Source organism: Astyanax mexicanus, chromosome 9, assembly GCF_023375975.1.
Source record: "Astyanax mexicanus isolate ESR-SI-001 chromosome 9, AstMex3_surface, whole genome shotgun sequence".
In the NCBI taxonomy this organism is placed as follows: domain Eukaryota; kingdom Metazoa; phylum Chordata; class Actinopteri; order Characiformes; family Acestrorhamphidae; genus Astyanax; species Astyanax mexicanus.
In genome coordinates, this window is record NC_064416.1 from 21,290,963 (window position 1) to 21,312,322 (window position 21,360).

General features: G+C 36.7%; 2 protein-coding genes across 2 annotated transcripts in view; one reads left to right on the forward strand and one right to left on the reverse strand.

The window, feature by feature from the left end:
• Positions 1-6,524: 6,524 nt before the first annotated feature.
• Positions 6,525-15,326, forward strand: ctsd (cathepsin D). The gene is made up of 9 exons (XM_007250573.4): positions 6,525-6,714; positions 9,359-9,518; positions 11,035-11,158; positions 11,618-11,736; positions 12,486-12,685; positions 12,830-12,952; positions 13,574-13,718; positions 14,517-14,615; positions 14,790-15,326. The coding sequence occupies exons 1-9, from the start codon at positions 6,653-6,655 to the stop codon at positions 14,949-14,951; spliced, it is 1,194 nt and encodes a 397-aa protein (XP_007250635.2). The 5' UTR covers positions 6,525-6,652; the 3' UTR covers positions 14,952-15,326.
• A 255-nt stretch (positions 15,327-15,581) lies between these two features.
• The window catches only part of slc6a15 (solute carrier family 6 member 15), a 47,055-nt gene continuing 41,276 nt past the window's right edge, over positions 15,582-21,360 (reverse strand). The window contains exons 9-12 of the mRNA XM_007250574.4: positions 20,587-20,779; positions 20,312-20,471; positions 19,122-19,284; positions 15,582-18,800 (exon numbers count right to left, since the gene is read on the reverse strand). Of these exons, the coding sequence (XP_007250636.3) occupies positions 18,414-18,800; positions 19,122-19,284; positions 20,312-20,471; positions 20,587-20,779 (903 nt within the window). The 3' untranslated portion in view covers positions 15,582-18,413. The remainder of the gene's footprint in view (positions 18,801-19,121; positions 19,285-20,311; positions 20,472-20,586; positions 20,780-21,360) is intronic.

The window sequence follows — 21,360 nt, forward strand, 5'->3', positions numbered from 1 at the left end:
ATCAGTTAAATTTCATCAGGTGTCTATATATACTCATACATGTATCTGAAAATGAAGATGTTGGAGTGATGCCTGTGCTTTTATATATCTGTTTTTTATTTAATATCCAAACATAACTAACCAGTGTGACTGTCCCATGATGTGAGCACACCCAAGCAGTACCCTACTGTTTTCCCCTCATAAACTAGACAACAGTGGCATCTAGTGGTGTGACTGCAGAAACACACAATAGCTCCATGACCTCACTGTTTTATATTTTTTTCAAGATGAGGAGCATTTTTCTCATCTTGACATTAAAATAATAAAACAAATACGGGCACAGACTGTTCCAGCAGGCTAGGCGCCGCCACTATGATCAGAAGATTGCTGATTCGAATCCCAATCATGTAGCCTGCCATCGGCTACCGGAGCCCTGAGAGAGCACAATTGGCCTTGCTCTCACTGGGTGGGTAGATGGGGCTCTCTTCCCTCATCGCTCCAGAGGGTGATGTCCGCAGCACTAGGTGTCTGTGAGCTGATTTATCGGAACTGAGTTGCTGCCCTTTCCTCCGAGCACGCTGTGATGCTATTTGGCAATGATGCATCAGTAGCAGTTGAAAAAGAGGCGGAGGCTGACTTTACGTGTATCGAAGGAGGAATGTGTTAGTCATTACCCTACTGGTGTTTTGGGGCATCACTAGTGATAGGGGGAGTCCTAATGAGTGGGTTGGGTAATTGGCCGTGTAAATTGGTGAGGACATGGGAAGAAATTAGAAATAAAATACAATAATAACAATAATAATAATAATAATAATAATAATAATAATAATAATAATAATAATAATAATAATAATAAACCATGTTTAATATAAGTTATTCATTTTGGCCCTTGCAAATTGTGACATGGACACTGTGAAAAAAATCAGCTGTCATGTTCATATTCTGGGCAAGCTGTGGCCAAAAGCTGCTTCTGTTTCTGTTTTATTATTAAACAACATCTCTGTTTGTAAATTTCTACCTGGAGCATGAAGTGATCTCAAAAAGAATGTAGATGCAAATAGGCTTGCAAAACTAAAAGATTGTGAGTGCTTGCAGTGTAATGACAAATTGTCAAATTGTCAACTGTCATTGACAATAGTCAATTCCTTAGATGTGATGGAGTGTCTGAGGTATCTGGTGTCTTTGAGTGTATGGTTGGCACAACAAAATTACACATATGAGAAGTCAACAAACAATGCAAACTAGAGATAAGCTTGTTTTTAAATATACATATATAAAAACTAATCTTAGAAGTAATACTTTAAACAATACCAATACTTAATTAGCCCCAATATAACCCTGCTAAAATCTATGTGTGTAAAAAATATGTTTTAATAAAGTGTTTGTCAAGAACTACAGGTAGTTAATGAGCTGGATTTTTTTTAGCATTTTTTGTGATTTTGTTTTACAAGCTCAGTGGAAATTTGGTTAGCTAATAGACTCAGGGTTCAAGCTTGTATATTAACCAAAGGAATTGCTGAAACACAGAGTATAAAGTAGGACATGCACATCTCACGGGTTTCAAAATCAGCTGGTGCAAAAGACTATAGTAACCCCCCTGAGAAAGCGAATGAACTGCTGTTAGCTTCATGCTATCAAGCAGAAAAAAAAAACATTCAGGAGCTAACGGAAGTTAGCATTATGTTGTATGGAACTTAAGTAGCTACGTTACCTTATATGTCCTGTAGACGGCACCAAATCACCATACATACAGCACACCTCCCACTAACACTACAGACAGCTGATACGAGTTAATGATGTCTGTAGAAACAATAAATGTCATTATATTTCAAACTGAGATCCAAATAGTGCTATATATGGTCAAATTCTCATTAGAACAGTTCCAGGTACGTAAATATACACAACCTCCACACTCCATTACTGCCTGAATGGCGTATTGTTTCCATCTACAGGCCAGAGTGGGTAATGCGTCATTTGGATCACGAGATATATATATTTTAAATCCTTACATTTCCAAATAAAATTGTGCCCAGAAATAAATGTATGAAAATACATATTGATTTAAAAATCTCAGGTCATTTTTTACACAATAAAGAAATATCAGTTTTAATTTTTGCTCTCTTATGCCCATCAGGGCTGTGCAAAATTCAGAATTTAATTAAATTTAATTAATGAATTTGAATTTATATTGAATCCACCCTAAATGTTGTTGATTTGAGTTTGAATTTGAATGACAGGAATAGGAGTTCAAAGGAATTAAAAGAATGTGAGACTTTAAACATCCATTTCTTCCAAATGGAAGTACATACACTGCCATTTAGGCATACATTTTCTTAATGTTGAATAATTAGCAATATATTTGTTTCCAAAATAAGCAAATTAAACAATCTTTTGGTAAATGCAATTATCATTTATTAAAGTTCTTACAGGGTTTTGCGTCTAATGGTCAACAGTTCCTCCTAAAAGCAAGGTAAAGCAAGGTATTCTGGGAAATTAAGTGCTGTCTTATCATTTTCCACAATTGGAAAATTTTTTCATACTGTTTTAAAAAATATGTTTTTAATGTTATTTTATGGACCATAAATATCTGTATGAAATTCATGTTGTTGTAAGGCTTTGTTGTTCAATACACTTTAGTTATTATATATATATATATATATATATATATATATATATATATATATATATATATATATATATATATATATATATATATATATATATATATATATTTCTTGGAATCCAATTCTACTTCCTGAAATTTGAATCTAATTTGCAATTCTGCTTTCTGTTTGTAATCTCAATTAAAATTCAAATTCTTAATTCAATTCTAAATTCTGTACAACCCTAATGTCCATACTAATTTTAGGATTGTTGTAAATTCTGTTTGCTTTCTGTTGTCCCCAGTATATGGATCATTTGATTTTGTTCATTTGATTTTGATTTCTATCTATCAGAGCCTTTATGCAAAAATTCTAAGTTCTCTGCTTAGCTATTTGAGAACTTTCCATTGGCTTTCTCTGAACATTTCTCTGTGATAGAGCTGAAAGTTGAAAAAACATTCCTTTTAAAATCATCAACGCAACCTTCTTGGCCAAACCACTGTACAGTGTTTCATTATTATATCTTCTTTTACCCTTGATGTGATTTGTTTAGGCAGATAGTGTGAAGACAGTAATCACACTCAAATGCAGACCAAAGCTGTATGGTGGCAAATTAATTGAACTAGGTTTGAACCAAACGGCAACCATAGCCAGTGTAACCCACTCTTTTCCCATATAATTATTACAACATTGAACAAATGTCATCTCAGCCTCTGCTCCATGTTAATTTGCAGAGAATTATATACTAGTCCAGAACACACAGCCCTTTTACTGTATTTACTTTCTAGCTCCAGTTCTAGACAGGCAGGTTTGACCATCAGTGTTTTCACATATTTTAACATTACCAGTTAGCTGATGATATTATAAGTTAAAATCATGCTAATAAAAGTTTTTTTTGTGTGAATACAATTATTTTTGGAAAAAAGCTCTGTTCTCAACTAACCAACATTTGTTATCCAAATGTATTTACTGTAATATTTAGGTCACAATAAATATAATGCATATGACTTATACTAAAAATAGAATTTACTCATGGCTTTTTTGGACTTAGTAATAGTTTCCTATATATATAATTTGGTATTAAAGCGCAAATAAATAAACATTATAAGCCTTCAAGTATAATATCATAAGCTTCATGCACCCACACAGATGCACATCTCAGCATATGATTGTAATTTTTAAAATTTTGAGCAAATATAATTTTAATGGTGGATCACTCTTGGTAGTGCAGCGTTAATAAATAAGTTAGTGTGTTTAGTGCTGGTTTGAGTGTATCAGCCACAGCAAGGCTTTTTCTGGAATTTAAACACTGTGTACTGTATAAATAAATACAAATATGCTGACATTTGCAAATCTCTGCTGTGTAAAGGTTTACAAATCAATGCATAAGGAGCAAATCCGCTGAATTTGATTACTGTCATGCCTAATGTAAACTACAGCTGCAGGATAATACAATCACAAGCAGGCTCAAATCAAAATGCTAAGTGTCAATTAAAGTGTGCCTACCGATAAAAGCCCACAGAATTTGAATATGTTTGAATAAACATTATTAATAAATGAAATTATGTAAAACATTAAGTTAATTCCTGTCTTTAGGTCACACCTTAAAAATGCTGAAACTCCTGAAATAGCAAGTGTAGAGTCAGTCAACTGACTCTAAAGTACAAAGGTGTACTTAAAATGCTCCTAAAAATAACTACAGGATAAGTGGACCGAAGAAAGTGTCAGCTCAATTAGATCTTGTGTACAAGAGGGAACTTCAAGGGTTCTTTCATAAAAGCAACTGTTCCCATGTGACAAATATTTGATAATAATTATTGATTATTTGAGATGAGGTGAGTCTGTAATTAATTAGTATTTTAATTTTTTTATTGACTATTTTTGCACAGCATTATTACTACAGTACATTTATTAGTCAATTTAGTTTGTTACAATTCCAAAACAATGTTAACAAAAAAAAAAACATAGCCAGGGAAGGTAGAGAAGTAGTAAAAAATTATTATATATAAAAATATTTTTTGCAATTCTTTCCTATAATTAGTGGAACCAAATAAAACATTTTCACTTTAAATTCCATACAAATACGAATGTACATGTACATGTACATGTACAGTTTATATGGAGTGAATTTTGTTTTACAGCAAAATATAATACAATCTGCAATGAAAATTTTAAGAATCAAATGGAAAAAGTGTATGTTCTAATTCAGAAGAGAAAAAATATTGCAAATATATATTTTTAAGTTTACTTTATTTTAAGTTTATTTATTTTTATTGGCAGTTATTTAAAAAATTATTTAAATTTGGATTATGTTTGTGCTTTTGTGGATTTTCTGTGGATTTTTGTGGGTTTTGCTGAAGACTGTTGCTTTTGGAACCTCTCCATTGCTTTTGCTTCAATTTTTTTGCTTCTGAGTTTTGGCAGGCTTTACACGTGTGGGCGGGGCTTAAAAGTTTCCCTGTTCACTTGATTTTCTACTGACGAGTGCCCTGAACGCTAGTCTGAGACTGACCACGCCCACCCGCCAGCTTCAAGCTTTCTTCTAAAAACAGGGCGGAGCGAACGGGTTCCAGTAAACAGCAGCAGCAGCAGATACTTTTCCGATTAAATTTCATACAAACATAACGTTTAATGTTATATTTCTACTCTAAGTAAATGTGTTTCACCCCATTTCAAAGTTCACGTTAGTGAGGGGTGCTAAATATTCATGCTCAAACTATGTGTTTTTCTTTAGCGGCAAAAATCCACAAAAAATCGACAAAACTGATCTTAAACTTTGTGGTTGAAATATGATTAAAGTAATGTCTGTTTTTGTTTAAACAACGTTGAAACGTTGATTTAACATTAATTCAATGTTAAAATGCCAGCTGGGTTAAAGCAAAGACTGGCAAAAAATATTTTCAAAATAACTGGAAAGAATAATAAAGTAACCAAGTATATTTACAATATATATATTTGCTGTATTTTTTTTCCTCTTTTGAATTTGAAACATACACTTTTACCTTTTGATTCTAAAGTTTTGATTGCAGATTTTATTTTTTGGCGTAAAACCTTTTGCACAAATTCATTCCATACCATAGGTGTGCTAATATCCATGCTTAGAGTATGTTTTCTTTCTTTAGCAGCAAAATCCACAAAAATCCACAGAAAAATCACAAAAACACAAACACGAAAACTCCAAACTAAATAATTTTCAAAATATCTGCAATGAATAATAAAGTAACTAAGTATATTTAAAAATATATATTTGCTGTATTTGCTGCTCTATTGAATTTGAAACATAGACCTTTACTTTTTGAATCTTAAAGTTTTAATTGCGGATTTTATTTTTTGGGGTAAAACTTTTGGCACAAAATTCACTCCTTGCGTACAATTTAGGATGCCTTCAAATCCTCCTCAGAATTTCCTACTTTCGAGTTTGGGGGTCGTAATTTCGACTGTAATGTCGATGTGTTTTGGTCGGGTGGAAATGGACGCCATAAAGAAAATTATTTACTCTATACTTTTGGTCTATTATCATAAAAACAGGTTTATTTTGCCCTACTCCAAGAGAATGAAGCGAATGAGACATGCATTAGTTGAGTTATGTTCTTATCCTATTAGAACCGCGAATCATAGTAGACTTTACGGTTTTTTTTCACGTATTGCCAGTGTTTTTCCCAGCAAGTGTTCAATTGTTACGCAGTTTACAATACGTTTTTAATTTATTAAATTTTTTCAATTTATTGACCTATTGTTACTGACACGCCCCAAACTGGTAAACCCGGGGTTTATCTAAAATCCGAGTCTGTGCTCTCATCTCGTAAATGCGATATTTCTGACACGACCTAACATCAGCATTAAATCACCCGCTACAGAGTCTGCGCATTGCGATTGCGAAACTGGGAGGATGACGTTACTGAAGGGCGCGTGGGAGCGTTCACGTGACCGGGACCATAAGTGACCCAGCAGTCAGCTGATTCGAGTCGTTTAGTTTAGCCCAGATCCCACAGCGGAGAGTCGGCATAAACACCCCGGGAGGAGGCGCGGTGAACCCCAGCTGCTTTTATCGACCTGCTGAAACCGACAAGATGAAGCTGGCCTGTCTGCTGCTGCTGGCTGCTGTCGCCTGGAGCTCCGAGGCGATAGTTAGGTGAAGTAAACAAAGAGCGTATTGTGTTTCTCAGAGACCTTCAGACTCTTACTAACTACAGACTAGCCTAGCCTGCACGGCGCTGAAGCTAACTCACTGGTTACACACTCACTACCGTTTAGTGCTGCGATTCGTGATGTGTTTGTATTATTTAAATCGGTTTAAGTGTGTTAATTTGGTTTATTGTGTAGCTCTAATGTTGCGGAGCAGAATAACTGTCTGTGTTGTTTTTGACTCTGTGTTAATGACTCAGCAAAAGCCTCAGTCTAACATGAGCTGCTCGTAAACAAAAGTCACCTGAGGGAGTTCAGGAGTGGTGTAGTTAGTTACCAAACAACCGAGTAAGTTATATAAACTGAGCTTATATGAGTTAATAAACTGCCTGGCCAAATAAAAATATCCACTTGGATTTAACCAAGCAAATGGTCTAGGTTCAGCAACAGTATATTCTGAAAGAACGAGGTCAGCTGACTACCTGAACATACTGAATGACCAGTTTATTCCATCTATGGATTTTTTTTTCTTCCCTGATGGCACGGGTATATTCCAAGATGACTGGAACTGTGAAAGAGTGGTTCAGGGAGCATGAGATCATCATTTTTACATAGGATTGGCCACCCCAGACCTTAGAATACAGACCTTAACCCCACTGAGAATCTTTGGGATGTGCTGGGTCCGAAGGGATGTGCAGGGGTCACACACTACCACAATCAATGGAAGATCTTGGTGAAAAATGAATGCAACACTGGTTTGAAATAAAATAGTGTGACCTTTATTTTGGTGGTGACATTTTTGGCCAGGCAGTGTGTTTCAGTGGTCTTTAGCTTTAAAGCTTCACAAATCAAGTTACAAGCAAGGTGGCGCCAAGTAGTTAAAACCTGTCCTCATGTCTAGAAGAAGGCCACTTCTAAAGGAAACCCTCACACACTAGTCCTCAGTCTTCACTCGGGCCATATACTCAGTCTTCAGCCTGTTCACAATCCCAGCTCTCACACAGCAGGGAATGTCTGTCCATTGTCAAGCTCAGAGGTGGCAAATCTAGGTTCTGTATGCAAAAATATAACCCAGTACTGTGGAAGAACTGCTAATTGCTGGAACAAAATCTCTAGTTTATTTTACTCACTACACCTAAGTTTACCAACAATGGTCACAATACTAATGTTTGGAGTATGGCTGCTCTCTTTAATCAAATTAAATTAAATGTATTTGTATAGTAATTTTTACAACTGATGACACAAAGCAGCTTTACTAAAATGTGAGCACACATGCCTGAAGTGGTGGGCAGCAATCAGTGAGATCTGATGGAGTTAAAGGCCATACTCAAGGACCCAACAGTGATAGCTTGCCGAAGGCAGGTATAGATATTTGGTACGACTGGTCTTATGTTTGAGGATTTTCTGTGTTTTATTTAGTCTGTATCCTTCGTTTTTCTTCTTTTTTTGTCTAAACATGTTTGAATACACTGTACACCTACGTTTACAGTGTATCTGGAGCTATGAAAGGAAGTTAAGCCTATTTGTTTACTGGCCAGCTGCTCCTCTGCAGTTGTGACCTGCAGTACCAACAATGCCACTGTTTAGCTCAAAGTCTCCATTCCTGAGGAATGAGAGAAATGTATTCTAATTGTCTGTAGTTCTTTCAAGTGCTGAAAAAAGTATTTGTAGGTTATTTACTTGTTTCTCTTCTAATGAATATGCTATATTTTAATGTAACATTTAACAAGTTCAAAGATCGTGTGATTAAAAAAAAAAGTGGTCAAAACTCTTCCTCATGATGTCTCACATTTAGATGTTAGCTTGAAAACCACACCTCAGCACCTCCACTGAAGATTGTTTTCTTGTTACAAGTGACTCATTTTTGAAATGACCCGCTTTGCAAAAATGAATGCCATTCATGAAAGAAACCCACACGTCAGTGTCTTAAAGGACCTCATGGATGTTTCTGTGGTTTGTTGCATTCAGTGTAGACCTCAGTTCCTCCACACAAGTAGCCCACCTTTCACACAGCAGGAAGTTTCCATTGTGTCAAACCAAGCTCATTGTGTCTATAAGAACTAGTGTTTACAGGCCAGCTGCTAATCTTGTTACTAGTATTGCTACTGAAGCTTTTTAAACTTCAAAATTGTGCCAAGATGTAATCATTTACCTCTGAAATGTCAGCTTTTAAGAAAAAGGAAGACAACCTTGGATCCAAATTTAGTTCCTGATAGTTTTATAGGTTTCCAATTCAATGAGTCAAAAAGAAAAATAAATTGTGATGCAAGGTTTAGGTGTTATCACTAGGTGTAGGTTAATGTCTCATTTGTCTTCAAATAAAAATACTACATTTATTTTTTTAAGAATATAAGCAGAGATCCACCCCTGCTGAATGTTGCTTGCTTGTACAGCTATTCTCAGCTTATACGCAGCACAGGTGTAAAATATGTCCCTCTTTCACCCTGACAACTATTAAATAAAAGTCCAAACTCCGTTATCACACTTTTGGTCATGTTTGGACCAGTAGATGCTGTGATGGGAATATTTCTTGTTTGCAGCAGGTGGTCTTAAAGCTCACCAACAGATTAGAGTGTAAATTTAGTGACTGACATGTACAACACAGCCCTTGTGTAACCCTTAACCCAAATGTTTTGGATGTCACCCTTTAGGATTCCCCTGAAGAAGTTTCGCTCCATAAGGCGGTCCATGACTGACTCAGGCAGAGCTATGGAAGAACTCCTAGCTGACTCTCAGTCTACAAAGTACAACCTGGGGTTCCCCCCTCCCAGCAACGGTCCCACCCCTGAAACCCTCAAGAACTATCTGGACGTGAGTGTGGCCCCCCTTTGTCCTTTAAACTGATCTGTCTTAAATCATCAGCAGTAGCCTACTTGTGCTCTTTTGCCCTGGTTCTCTAATCTGTTTGAGTGACTGTGAAGGGTAGGCTCCTAATTATTTTCTGAAGATCTGTTCTTGGCCTGATTACTTAAAGAAAATCTAGTTTAAGAACAATGGGGTTGCAAATCAAATGCAAGGGTTGCATGCATGTATTGTTAAAGTTCAAGTAAATCAGAAATTAAACTAAATGTGTGAATTTGTTGCAGTGATCATAAAGTTGAATATTACATTGGCATTTCAGAAGCCATGGGATGGCAGTATATTAATTAAGATTTTACCTAAGATCACAGCTTGGGAAACACCCACACCTGTCAAGGTTTTAAGGCTTTATCTTATGAGTTCAAGTGAGGCCTAGTAGTGGGTGTGAGACGGATGGGACATTGCATTTTCAAAGTTGTGAGGGCATTAAAGATTCCTCGATCCACAGTATCACCTGTGTACCAGGACTATAGAAGGCACTGTAGAAGGCATTACCACCCCTAGTTGCAGTGGATGGTAATGTTTGTGACTGGTTGCATCTGGCTAGAATTCTAGATGCAACTAAACAAGTAATCTCTCATTCAATAAAGAAGGCCACAGATTTTTTGCATGTCTGTATATAATAATTACAATTATTAGAAGTAAATGAGCAGCTTGTCAGCATATCTGAAAAAAGGAGTTTTTAAATAAAAATTCCTGTTAATGAACCAAAAATTACATCAAGTACATAGTTCCTAATGAAAATTTAGGAGGTTCTTTTTTGGCATCACTAAAACACTTCAAAGTGCCTATATTCTAAGAAGTAAAATAATTGCCTAATAAAATACTGTACTGTATAAGTGCAATCATTAGGTACGTAGAGTCTTTTATCGCTGCTAGCAGTGTTTCTTTATATGCAACTAAGAAACTACTTAACAAAATACTGGCAGAGGACATCACTTCTGCTGCCAAGCAGTGGTTTGTGTCATTCTGTGGATGTTCTCTTTCCCCTCTGTGACCACAACTTGTACAGGAAGGAAGTCCTTTAGAAGTTGACTAATGTCCTGCATATTGGGGCGCGTGACACCATCATACTTTACTAAGATGCTTTTTCATTGTCATGCATTGCTAACCTTTGCGAAACTTAACCAACGACTTGCTTGGTCGTGTAAAAAATCTGTGGTATTTTTTTTTGCCTTTATTATAAGCAGAAGTAAATCAGTGTTTGGCAGAAGTTCGGTCTCTCATCACGAGACTGTTGTCATAGCGCTCTAGAAAGACTGCCCCTACTGTGTCATGAGAACTGACACAATCAGATTTGGCAAAAGCCTTGTGATTTTATTGCCAAATAATAACTTAGTAAACAACCTTGTTGAAAAGTGTTTTTCCTGTTGGTGTGAAATGCCTTCTGAATAAACTATCCAGTGAGTGTATAATCTGATTAAGACATGCTTATTGATTACTGTTTTTGTTTGTTTTCTTTTAAAAGGCCCAGTATTATGGAGAAATAGGTCTTGGCACTCCTATCCAGACCTTTACTGTGGTGTTTGACACTGGATCCTCCAACCTATGGGTTCCCTCTGTCCACTGCTCCCTTACTGACATTGCCTGCTGTAAGTCAACATTAGGTCTCTGTATAAAGTGTGAAATTATTGGTTTATTAAAGTGCTGTTGGTACTGATAAAACTCAGTATTGCAGAAAACAAAAACTTTTTGCTGTAGAGACACTGCTGTGTGATAGATTTTGACTTGGATGTGACTTGTGTATCTCTCACATTTCTATCGTTGCTGTCCAAAGAAAAATGTGTCTCCAAAATAAAGTCCATGTAAAGAGGTTTTTAATCCAGGTCGTTTAGAAGAATTTCTATTGTCCATTTATCATAAAATTGGCACATAATGTGAAGTAATGTACTATGTAAAATATCAACATGATAGGGATAGTGACAACACACAATTTATTTTTCTGTATATTCTTTATGTAGTCCTTTACTCATGCCATCAGCAGTTTATATTATGTCTAGAAGATGTTTAGATAATCTGTGTATAACTGCGTTCTTTTACTGATTTTGCAGTGCTTCATCACAAGTACAATGGAGCTAAATCCAGCACCTATGTGAAGAATGGCACTGCTTTTGCCATCCAGTATGGCAGTGGGAGCTTGTCTGGGTATCTCAGCCAGGACACATGCACAGTAAGAATATAAAATAATATACATGGTTTATTTGTTCTGTTTTGGAAAGTTTTTTTTTATTTTAAGTTTATTTATATTATTTATTTATTCAGGCTTAAAATCTGAATTTAGAGTTCCATTTCCCTATGTCTGTTAGTGTCCCTGCTCTTGCATGCTTTCTTTGCTCATTAGCAAGCTTTTCTGCTGAAGTGGGTGTGTATGAGGGATAGACTCTAAACCTGTTTTCTTAGCCAGTTTGTTGGTAAAAGTTCACACCAAAATTTGTTTTAGGTTTTGATTTTGTTATTGCTTTTGTTTTAATCACCACAACAGCTAAACTGCACCAATTTTTCCATTCTTAATGAAAAGATCTGTTCATTAATTTGCGTTGCAATTTGTAATTTAACCCATTAAAAAAAATCATCCATATGCTGCTTTACAGTCAGATGTCAACTGTTAACGAGCACCAGCGTGTGCTTTAAGAACAGTAAAGCAATGGCTTAACTAAATTTAAATTAAAGAATCATGCTTAGTTCCCTTCGTTGGTGCAGACATAAAAAGGTATTCCCATCAGCATAGAATTGAACCAGGAATCATTTAGAAGCTGATGAAGACTTGATGGAATGTTCCCACCTGTTAAAGGTTAATGGGTCGACAGAGAAAATGTCTTCTCAGGAACTGGATGTTTAGATTTGGGACCAAGATACAGTATAACTATTCTGTACTAAGTTATGACGTGACTGATTTAAAATGCAACATTTATTTTTCAGATCGGTGATATTGCTGTTGAAAAGCAGATATTTGGGGAGGCTATCAAACAGCCTGGAGTTGCTTTCATTGCAGCAAAGTTTGATGGCATCTTGGGTATGGCCTATCCTCGGATCTCTGTGGATGGGGTTCCTCCTGTGTTTGACATGATGATGAGCCAAAAGAAAGTGGAGAAAAACGTCTTCTCTTTCTATTTAAACAGGTGAGTGTGTGCTTGCTTCTTAGTCACTAGTATGTTTATTACATCTTTTGTGTACAATCAAGCTGGAGACAATGTATTCACTGAAGCTAATAATTATCTGCCTTGAACTAATGTATACATGTGTACAATATATATTTTTTGTAGGAACCCATATACTCAGCCTGGTGGTGAACTCCTGCTGGGTGGGACTGACCCTAAGTACTACACTGGAGACTTCCACTACGTGAATATCAGCAGACAGGCTTACTGGCAGGTTCATATGGACGGGTAAGAGCTCAACCTCATGACTTGTGATTTCGTATGTCATGTTTTCTTTAGCGGAAGTCACAACTATGTTCATGCTGATTCATAGAGGAAAAGCTAAGCAAGACTTGTCATGTGAAACCAAATGATCAGTTTCACATCCTTTATTCAAAAGTATTACATAAGATGTGGACTAGCACTTTTCTCAGAAATTTAATCTCCCACTTAACATGGTCAGTGAAGTGGCCTGTATTGAAGTAGTTGTTTTCCCCAAGGCTTGGAGAGGTGCAAATGCAGGCTAAAGTGCTGGTCAGGTGACCCTGATCTGCTTTTTATTATGCTTGGGTCTGTGTAAAGCGAGGTTTCTCTACATGGAGAGCTGAAGTCTGTCCAACTAAACACTTATAATGACATTGAGACTTTGGCTGACATTTTCACCCCATGATGTTTTATAGATCCAAAGGTAGATAGAATTGATACCTGGTATAAACCTTAGGAGTGGTATAACATTTTGTTTTTGTTTGCTAGTTTTATCTGAGAGACTTAGGAACCTAGGTTCACTTAAGGTCTGGTTCTTAAACAGTTTAGTTCAGTGTAATGAGAAGTAAGCTGGTGTTAATAGTGCTGTTTGTGTTTTTTGTCTAGCATGAACATCGGCAGCCAGCTGAACCTTTGTAAGGGAGGCTGTGAGGCCATTGTAGACACTGGAACGTCGCTGATCACTGGACCTGCAGCTGAGGTCAAGGCCCTGCAGAAAGCCATCGGAGCTATCCCCCTCATCCAGGGAGAGGTACCACCTCATCTTACCTTAAGTCTAACTCAAAAATGAATAGTTGTGCTATATATACTCAGTTTATTTATGTAAGATCTTTTGACATTTCAAGTCAACTAAATCAGTTAAGTAATACTGATTTGATACCAAATTGAGTAAAGCTCAGTTCCTATTGATTTCTATTTGCATCCTGGGTGTTTCCCCACTGGGTGGGTACCATTTAATATATAATGTGGCACTGCTACCTGGCCTCAGTGTTGTAGACTGTAAGAGCAAGTTAACTCTTTCTTTGCTGCAGAGGGAGTCTTTAAGTTTTTATGTCTAAATCCTACATAGGCCACCCATGCACTAATATGAAATAATTTCATTATTACTTACTACTTAAAGTCTTGTATCAGTAAACTTTGCTGTACTCTAACCCCTGTCCTAAATACAAGCCAAGTTTTAAAATCATGAACTTGAGATCTGTTTCCAGCCCTGGATTTTGTGAGGGAACAATTCATTTAATTGTTTGCCACTTAGTGTCACAACTACAAAGAATTACAAAGTCCAGGACTGGATACTGGATTCAAGGTCCATATTTAATGACTGCTGTTTGAGTAATGTTAGCTTAAATAGTGTAACCTACTTCACCTAAGAAGTGCATTGTTTTTACTCAGTTCAGTGTGCGGTTTAAGCTCAAATGACTCAAGCTCAAAATGGTTTTAATGGGTCAGTTTTTGTAAACCTTGACTTTTCAGTTGTACAGTGTATCAAGACAAACATTTTATTTATTTTATGATCTTGTTAATGTTTCACATTTTGTTTTTTCTTTAGTATATGGTTGACTGCAAGAAGGTCCCCTCTCTTCCTACTATCTCCTTTGTTTTGGGCGGACAATCCTACACCCTGACTGGAGAACAATACATTCTCAAGGTTGGTCAGAAAAAACACTTTAAATAACAGTGTCTAGAAATCTTGCTTCAAAGGTCACATGATGTTGTAACTAGGTCATGGTGTGATTATTTACTAAAGCAGCCAAGCCTCAGAGAGTTTATAAAGACAGCTTCCCCATCTCTAACTTATATTTATGTCCTTGTCTTTCCGTAGGAGAGCCAGGCTGGTAAAGAGATCTGCCTGAGTGGCTTCATGGCTCTGGATATCCCTCCCCCAGCCGGACCACTGTGGATTCTGGGAGACGTGTTCATTGGCCAGTACTACACTGAGTTTGACCGCGAAAACAACAGAGTGGGCTTCGCCAAGGCTGTCTAAAGGCTGTTGAGTGAAATTGCTAAAGGGTCAGAGAGGAGTTTAAATAACTGTAGGAAAGCTTGAAAGAACCCTACACATCATATCAGCTGCTTTTGTAATATCTACATACCTAGCGATATGATAGTGTTGTGTTTTGCACTGTGCTTTCTTAGCTTATACAAATACTCCGTTATCAGTGGGCTTGAGAAGTCTAAACGAATCAGGGAAAGGTACTACAGATATGCTAGGAAAAACAGACGTGTGGTTTTAATACGTTTTAACTTGTTTTAAGGTTTTATGTCTGATTTTTATTTCATTTAAATCTGCTTTTTTTGAAAATACCTCTGATTTTAATGTGTACAATTGAATTGGATGAAATAAATGTTTTAAAACTTGTGTTCATAACCTGTAATCACTTTTTTCCACCCAGCCCACTGTAATACATTTTTTCAGGGTTTTTGTTTGTTTTTTTGTTGTTGTGGGTTATGGGCAATGCTTTCTGTTTGGCTGATGTGCATGAGAATGTTCAGAACTCTGGCACTACACTAACAATTGATTTTAATCAAGGTTAAAATTCTCATCCTGACTGATAAACAAACAGCGATGTACCAATATACAACAATTAAAACACACAATACAGTAACGTGGATGTTTTGTTTTTCATTTGGTTTTAATTTCAATGCAGAAAAGAGCAAATTCAGAGCGTTTTCATGGGGAAAAAAAATATTTACAGCAAGTAGGCGGACGCAAAAGTCCAGACAAATAACAGTACATAGATAAACTGAAAATAACTAGCATTTGAGATTTTTAAGCACTTCTTACCAAAAGAAACATGTCCTGATGTCCAAACTATCATCAGATAAATATATTTATATTATATATTTACAGAAAACCTTAAATTTACAACATCCTTGGTGTATTGTATAAACAAATGAAATTAGGCACACATTTTGAGAACAATCATTTGTAAATGCCATCCACAGGGTGTTGTATAATGTCACAGCAATGTTACCAAAGAAATGTTGTATTGCATTTTCTGGTCTGATTTTTTTTTTTTTTCTTCACATTTCACATACACAGTACATTCTAAACTCATCCAAAGCGGCTAAGCTGCTTCTAATCTCATTATTGATGGACAGTGACTGCCCTCACTTGCGACATGATCAATATTCACAGCCATTCTACAATGCAGTTAAACACCCCTTGATCAGACATACAGGGAAGAGGAAAAAATGTTCACATGCACCCAACTCCGCTAACATTCGGGAGTGCAGGGCGCAATATCTACACATATAATACAATATGAAACACTGGTTTGGGACCATAAACAGCATAGTTGAGTAGAGTGGGGACAGAGTATGGATGAATGTCAAAAGTCCCATCATTTACGTTTTAATTTTTTTCCCTGAAGTCTTATGAAAAATGAAATTTGTGTAATTTCTTGTACCAGAAGTCCCAGATTTTGTTCATGACTAACCAATCTGGTTAGTTTCCAATCTGTAACTTTATGTAGCCATAACTTGTAAATTGTGGAGATGAATCCAGTAACATAAGTGCTACACACTGTTTTAGGTTGTTGGCCGGTGTGGCCATGCCTCCACCAACATGATCTAGTGCAAAATAACCAGATATTGTAGCTCTAAAACTACAATGCAAACTTGATTTCTGATAAGGCTGAATATTTTAACACAAGGCTATTGATTACTGTAACAGTTTCCCATCATTAATGATATCTGTAAATGGCCACCATTCCGTCAGACTGACAAAAGTGAAATGAGGCACACCACCTTCACAAAGCAATGCAGAGTAAAACATACAGAATGCCCTTACATTAGGTAAGGAAATATAACTTCAACCAGTCCTTCAGGACGTCTGGATCCCTAGGAAGGTTGCATTGGTACATTTTGTCGCTGTCCTAACAAGTGTCACCATTTTTCCCTTAAACTGTGCCAAAACTTCTTGATGAATGGACCTATAGAAATATTTAAAAATCACCTGAAATAAGCTCTTTTTCCATTGAAAGTTTAGAAGGTTTTTTATTTCTCCTGTAAAGTTGCTGTTTTGGAGACACTTTGTTTTCATTGGACAGCGGTGATTTGCTTCCTGACCTTTAAAGCACCACCTTTTAAACATCTTCCCTAAACTGTTCTAAACTGTCCACAGTTAAAGTTTTACTAGCTTAAAGTGAGTGGGTGAATAAACTGTTTTAAAGCCTGTTGTAGGCTAAGGCTGTCTATGGGTAATTCTTCAACAGGAGGCTCAATATTGTTTTCCTTACTTTAGAAGAAAATATTTTTAAACTGCTGTCAGTTCAGCATCACAGGGTATCTAGAGCGCTTGGAGGAAAGCACCATATCCTTTTCTCTGATACGTCAGCTAACAGCTAACATTAGAAATGATTTGGGGGAGAGAACATGGACAATTGTTTTCTCTCAGACTCCGGCTGCTGATGCCAATGCAGCATGATCTGGGAATAAAAGTGGAAAATAAATAGTGACAATTCCCTAGGACCACTTGGAGGAACACTTAACATTTTCCAAGACTGAGCTTACATAGCATTAAAACATATTTCATATATATATTTTCCTTTTCTGCGTAAAAATATTCCAGTTCATATTTTTTTTTAACAATACTCATCAGCTAGTATAAGATGCATTTTAAATGCATAAATAATGTAAACATATTTAATAAAATATTGCCATAATGGTACAAATACTGAATAACTCTAAATAAACTTACTCCATGATCAGGATATGATCCTTTTCACTCAAACAAATTAGATATTGCATTGAATAACCATATGTCGACCTTTTTGTCCCTTTTGGGAGAGACCAGTTATTTCCTTTTCTGTTGTAAATAATTGTATTTTAAATACCTTCATGATTGAAAACATATGTAAAAGTAAAGCACATGGTTTCTCCCAAAAGCGAGCAATAATGTATAGTTATCTTAAAAAAAAAATCCTTACAGAAATCAAATGCTACATTAATAGCATACAGTAATTAGGGACATGGTTAGAAATATGCATATGCATTGGTGAGATAAAAATGCAATAATTTATTTTATAAATTGCACATTTTGAATTTATTTAACTGAACTAATTACTTTTAGTAATTTATTTGGAGCCAGGGTTAGGCAAAAGACCAGTATTGTACTTGAAATAACATATATAATATCTAAGCTATTTTTTGTATGAAAAGTATTTCTAACATTTCTTTATCTGTGTGCAAAAAGTTCCTCCAATTGAAGAATCACCCATAAAACTGTATATGGTTGTGACATCACAACCTGAGCTAAAACTGAAACATTTTTGCAGACTGTGGTCCATATATTAATCTGTTTGACAGTGGTATATATAATACATTATGCCTTATTATGTCTTATTTATACCACAATATGGGCCCTTAATACCACAATAAGTGGACAGTGGTTTATGCTAATTGTTGAGATATATTTATGGACGTCTTTGCTTAGCAGGCGTCCTCAAAGGTCTGACTCCGGCATGTCAGGCATGTCGGCCATCAGGTAACCGACGCTGTAGTGGCCGTTGCTGGCAGGGTCGGCTTGCGTGGAGCTGCTCTGCTTGCGGTGGCTGCTGCTGGAAGGCATGGGTGACGGTGCTTCACTGGGAGTCTTTACCTGGAGCAGACTGGCATCATCCCCCTCGTCCTCCTCCCTGGTTCGCCGCACGCTCTCTTTCATGATGCGTCCCTTCTTGTAGGAGATGGTGGACATGCCGCAGGCGTTTTCATCGATGAGGTTAAAGTAGCGCAGAAAGAAGACTACAGGCACAGGCAGGATGGCAGCTACCACCAGCGTGATGCAGACTGCCAGACCCCATGGCGGGAAGCTGAGGGATTGCTCATGAGCCTGAGACACAAACACACACAGAAAAAGGATTATTCCAGGAAATGCTAGCAGTCTTAATCCTGAGTTGTAGCCTTTTATCATGCCTTCCTGTTAAAAGCTATTGAATGGAAGAGGCATACGCACAGATAACAGCTTAATTGCACTCATTAATCCTTAACTGCTACTCAGTTAGTAAACTCTCTGTCCTTACAGTATGCCGAATGAGCTAAGAGCATATGCTTGTGTAAAGGAAACAGGCTATTAGTACAACAGATGGTGATTTGATCTAATTCTCTTAATCTGAGACTTTAAAGTTGGCACAAGAAGCCCTGCAGGACTCACCAGCTCCTGGATCCAGGCACTGTAACTGGGAGGGGTCAGACCCATCTGAATAAGGCTGGCTCCCAGCAGAGCCAGGAGCAGCAGAGGAGTCACATACTTCCACATGTAGTAATAGTAACGAAATGGTGTGAAGCCCAGCATATCCTTTAAATCGTCAAAAAACCTGAGGGAAAGCAGACAGTCAGGTTTTCATAATTGAGCTCACTGCACAATAGAGACTAATCACTGCATAACATTATTTGGTGTAAGAAGAAATGAAATTAAGTAACTAGAACAAAGTTAAACTTATCAGTAACTGTGTGTAACAACTATAACGTTGCAGTGCTACACCAATTTTATTACAAGCTAATATAAAAAGATTTTATCCTAACACATTTTGGAGCATTTCACTTTAAATTTTTTGACACAATGTTTAGAACTACTGTCAGATTCACATTTTGTCAAAACACTATTTAGTTGTGAAAAAGTGAAAATTGGAGTTACAATGTTTGACACAACAGCAATGATGTGCTAAAGCAAAAATGCATAAAGTAGATGGCAGTAAAACAGTTTTAGAGCAAACAATGAGGTAAAATTTCTCATGACACAGCAATCAAAAATAGGTTCTGAATATTGCTTAAAATACTTCTTGATATATAGAATTAGATATTAGACAAGTTTATTTCAGCATTTAAATTGTTGTTTGAGTTGCCATCTGTTCTTTATATAATCTTATAGGCCTTATTTTTAAAACACCTTTAAATTAATTAACCTATAAGATTACTTACATTTGACTAAATTAGTTTTAGAGTACAGTAATTCAAAATTTATGGAGATTTTTTACATTTGTGCCATATAATGATGATGGCATTAACTTAATCAGGGTAGTTACAGTCCCTTCAACCAAACAGACCCTGTTTTGACAGGGTATATAATAATGATAATATAAATTGATAATATAAATGGTTTATATAAGCTGCTATTAGTATTACAATTGTATAATAAAACATTTAAATGTAATTATGAGACTAGGTAATCTTATTTTTTTTCTAATACATCTAACACTCATATCATGGCTCAGCCCATGGTACACAACCCACTACCACCAGAAGAGGGCACTGCTGATCTGATCCTCCCAATAATAACAACCATACCACAACAAAACCCCAATTAATTTAACTTTGTCTGTATATAAAACATATGTAACATACTTGTCAGTTCCATAGACCCACGCTACAGCCATGTTTTCCAGAAACACTACGATGAGGAGGGGCAGTGTTGCAGAGTAGTCATCAAACATGGTCACAAAGTAGTTTCCTGATCGCTGAACAAAGATCAGGCCAATACCAAACGCCAAGAAACAGCAGCCCACTGTAAAAAGAGCAGAATTAGAACATGTGAATAACAGTGCTCAATAGATGAGTTATTACACCAAATAATGCAAAATATGTGTAAATGCTGTGGTCGGCTTAGCTTTTAGACTGACCTGTGAGAAACTCCTTGCGGACTTTGAAAGTGTCCACAATGGGCGTGATGATGCCCTCAATAGTGCCGAACATGCTGCCCAGGCCCAGATTCACCAGCATGAGGAAGAACATTACCGACCAGAATGGTGAGGCGGGGAAGTGGGTCATGGCTTCAGTGAAAGCAATGAAGGCCAGCCCTGTACCCTGGACAGCCTGAGAGAGACAGGGAGAGAGAGAGAGTGAGAGAAAAAGAGTTAAATAGAAAGGCACGATGCATAAAAAATAAATTATGCACACATTTTCGACATTTCAGGCCTGACATATACTGTCAATCTGCTTGCACTGGACTCTGAACTATTCAAAGACTCCAATTCCCAGCATGCACACACACCGGACTTTCCTGAGTCTGCTGATCATGTGACGATACAGAGTTCCCCCCTCCCAGTTACTAATTGTTTCCACCTGGCCTGTCTAGTATATATATACTTATAGTTTGCTCTGTTTGCTGAATCTAGTTATCTAGCTCTTCTACAACGTGTTTCCTTTTTTGTTTATTGTCTTTAGTTACCAACTTGACTTTGTTTCTGACTCTCGATTTTTGCCTTGCCCTCTCTACTGTTAATTTCCGTTGCTGACATATTTTACCTCAGTTTACCTCATTCCCAAAGTACTGAATGAAGCACCCTCATTCCACAAAACAGATCCTCTACTCCACTTTCCTGCTAACTGCTTGTCAGGTTTTCCCACAGTGTATAGTATTTTCTCTATTGTCAACTACTGAGCATGATAGAGAT

What these genes read in the sequence shown, in the direction of transcription:
- ctsd (XM_007250573.4), top strand. Translation starts at nt 6,653, where the DNA reads ATGAAGCTGGCCTGTCTGCTGCTGCTGGCTGCTGTCGCCTGGAGCTCC. An exon ending in CCCTCAAGAACTATCTGGAC is followed by an intron (nt 9,519 to 11,034) that starts GTGAGTGTGGCC and finishes TTCTTTTAAAAG; the next exon opens with GCCCAGTATTATGGAGAAAT. An exon ending in GAGAACAATACATTCTCAAG is followed by an intron (nt 14,616 to 14,789) that starts GTTGGTCAGAAA and finishes GTCTTTCCGTAG; the next exon opens with GAGAGCCAGGCTGGTAAAGA.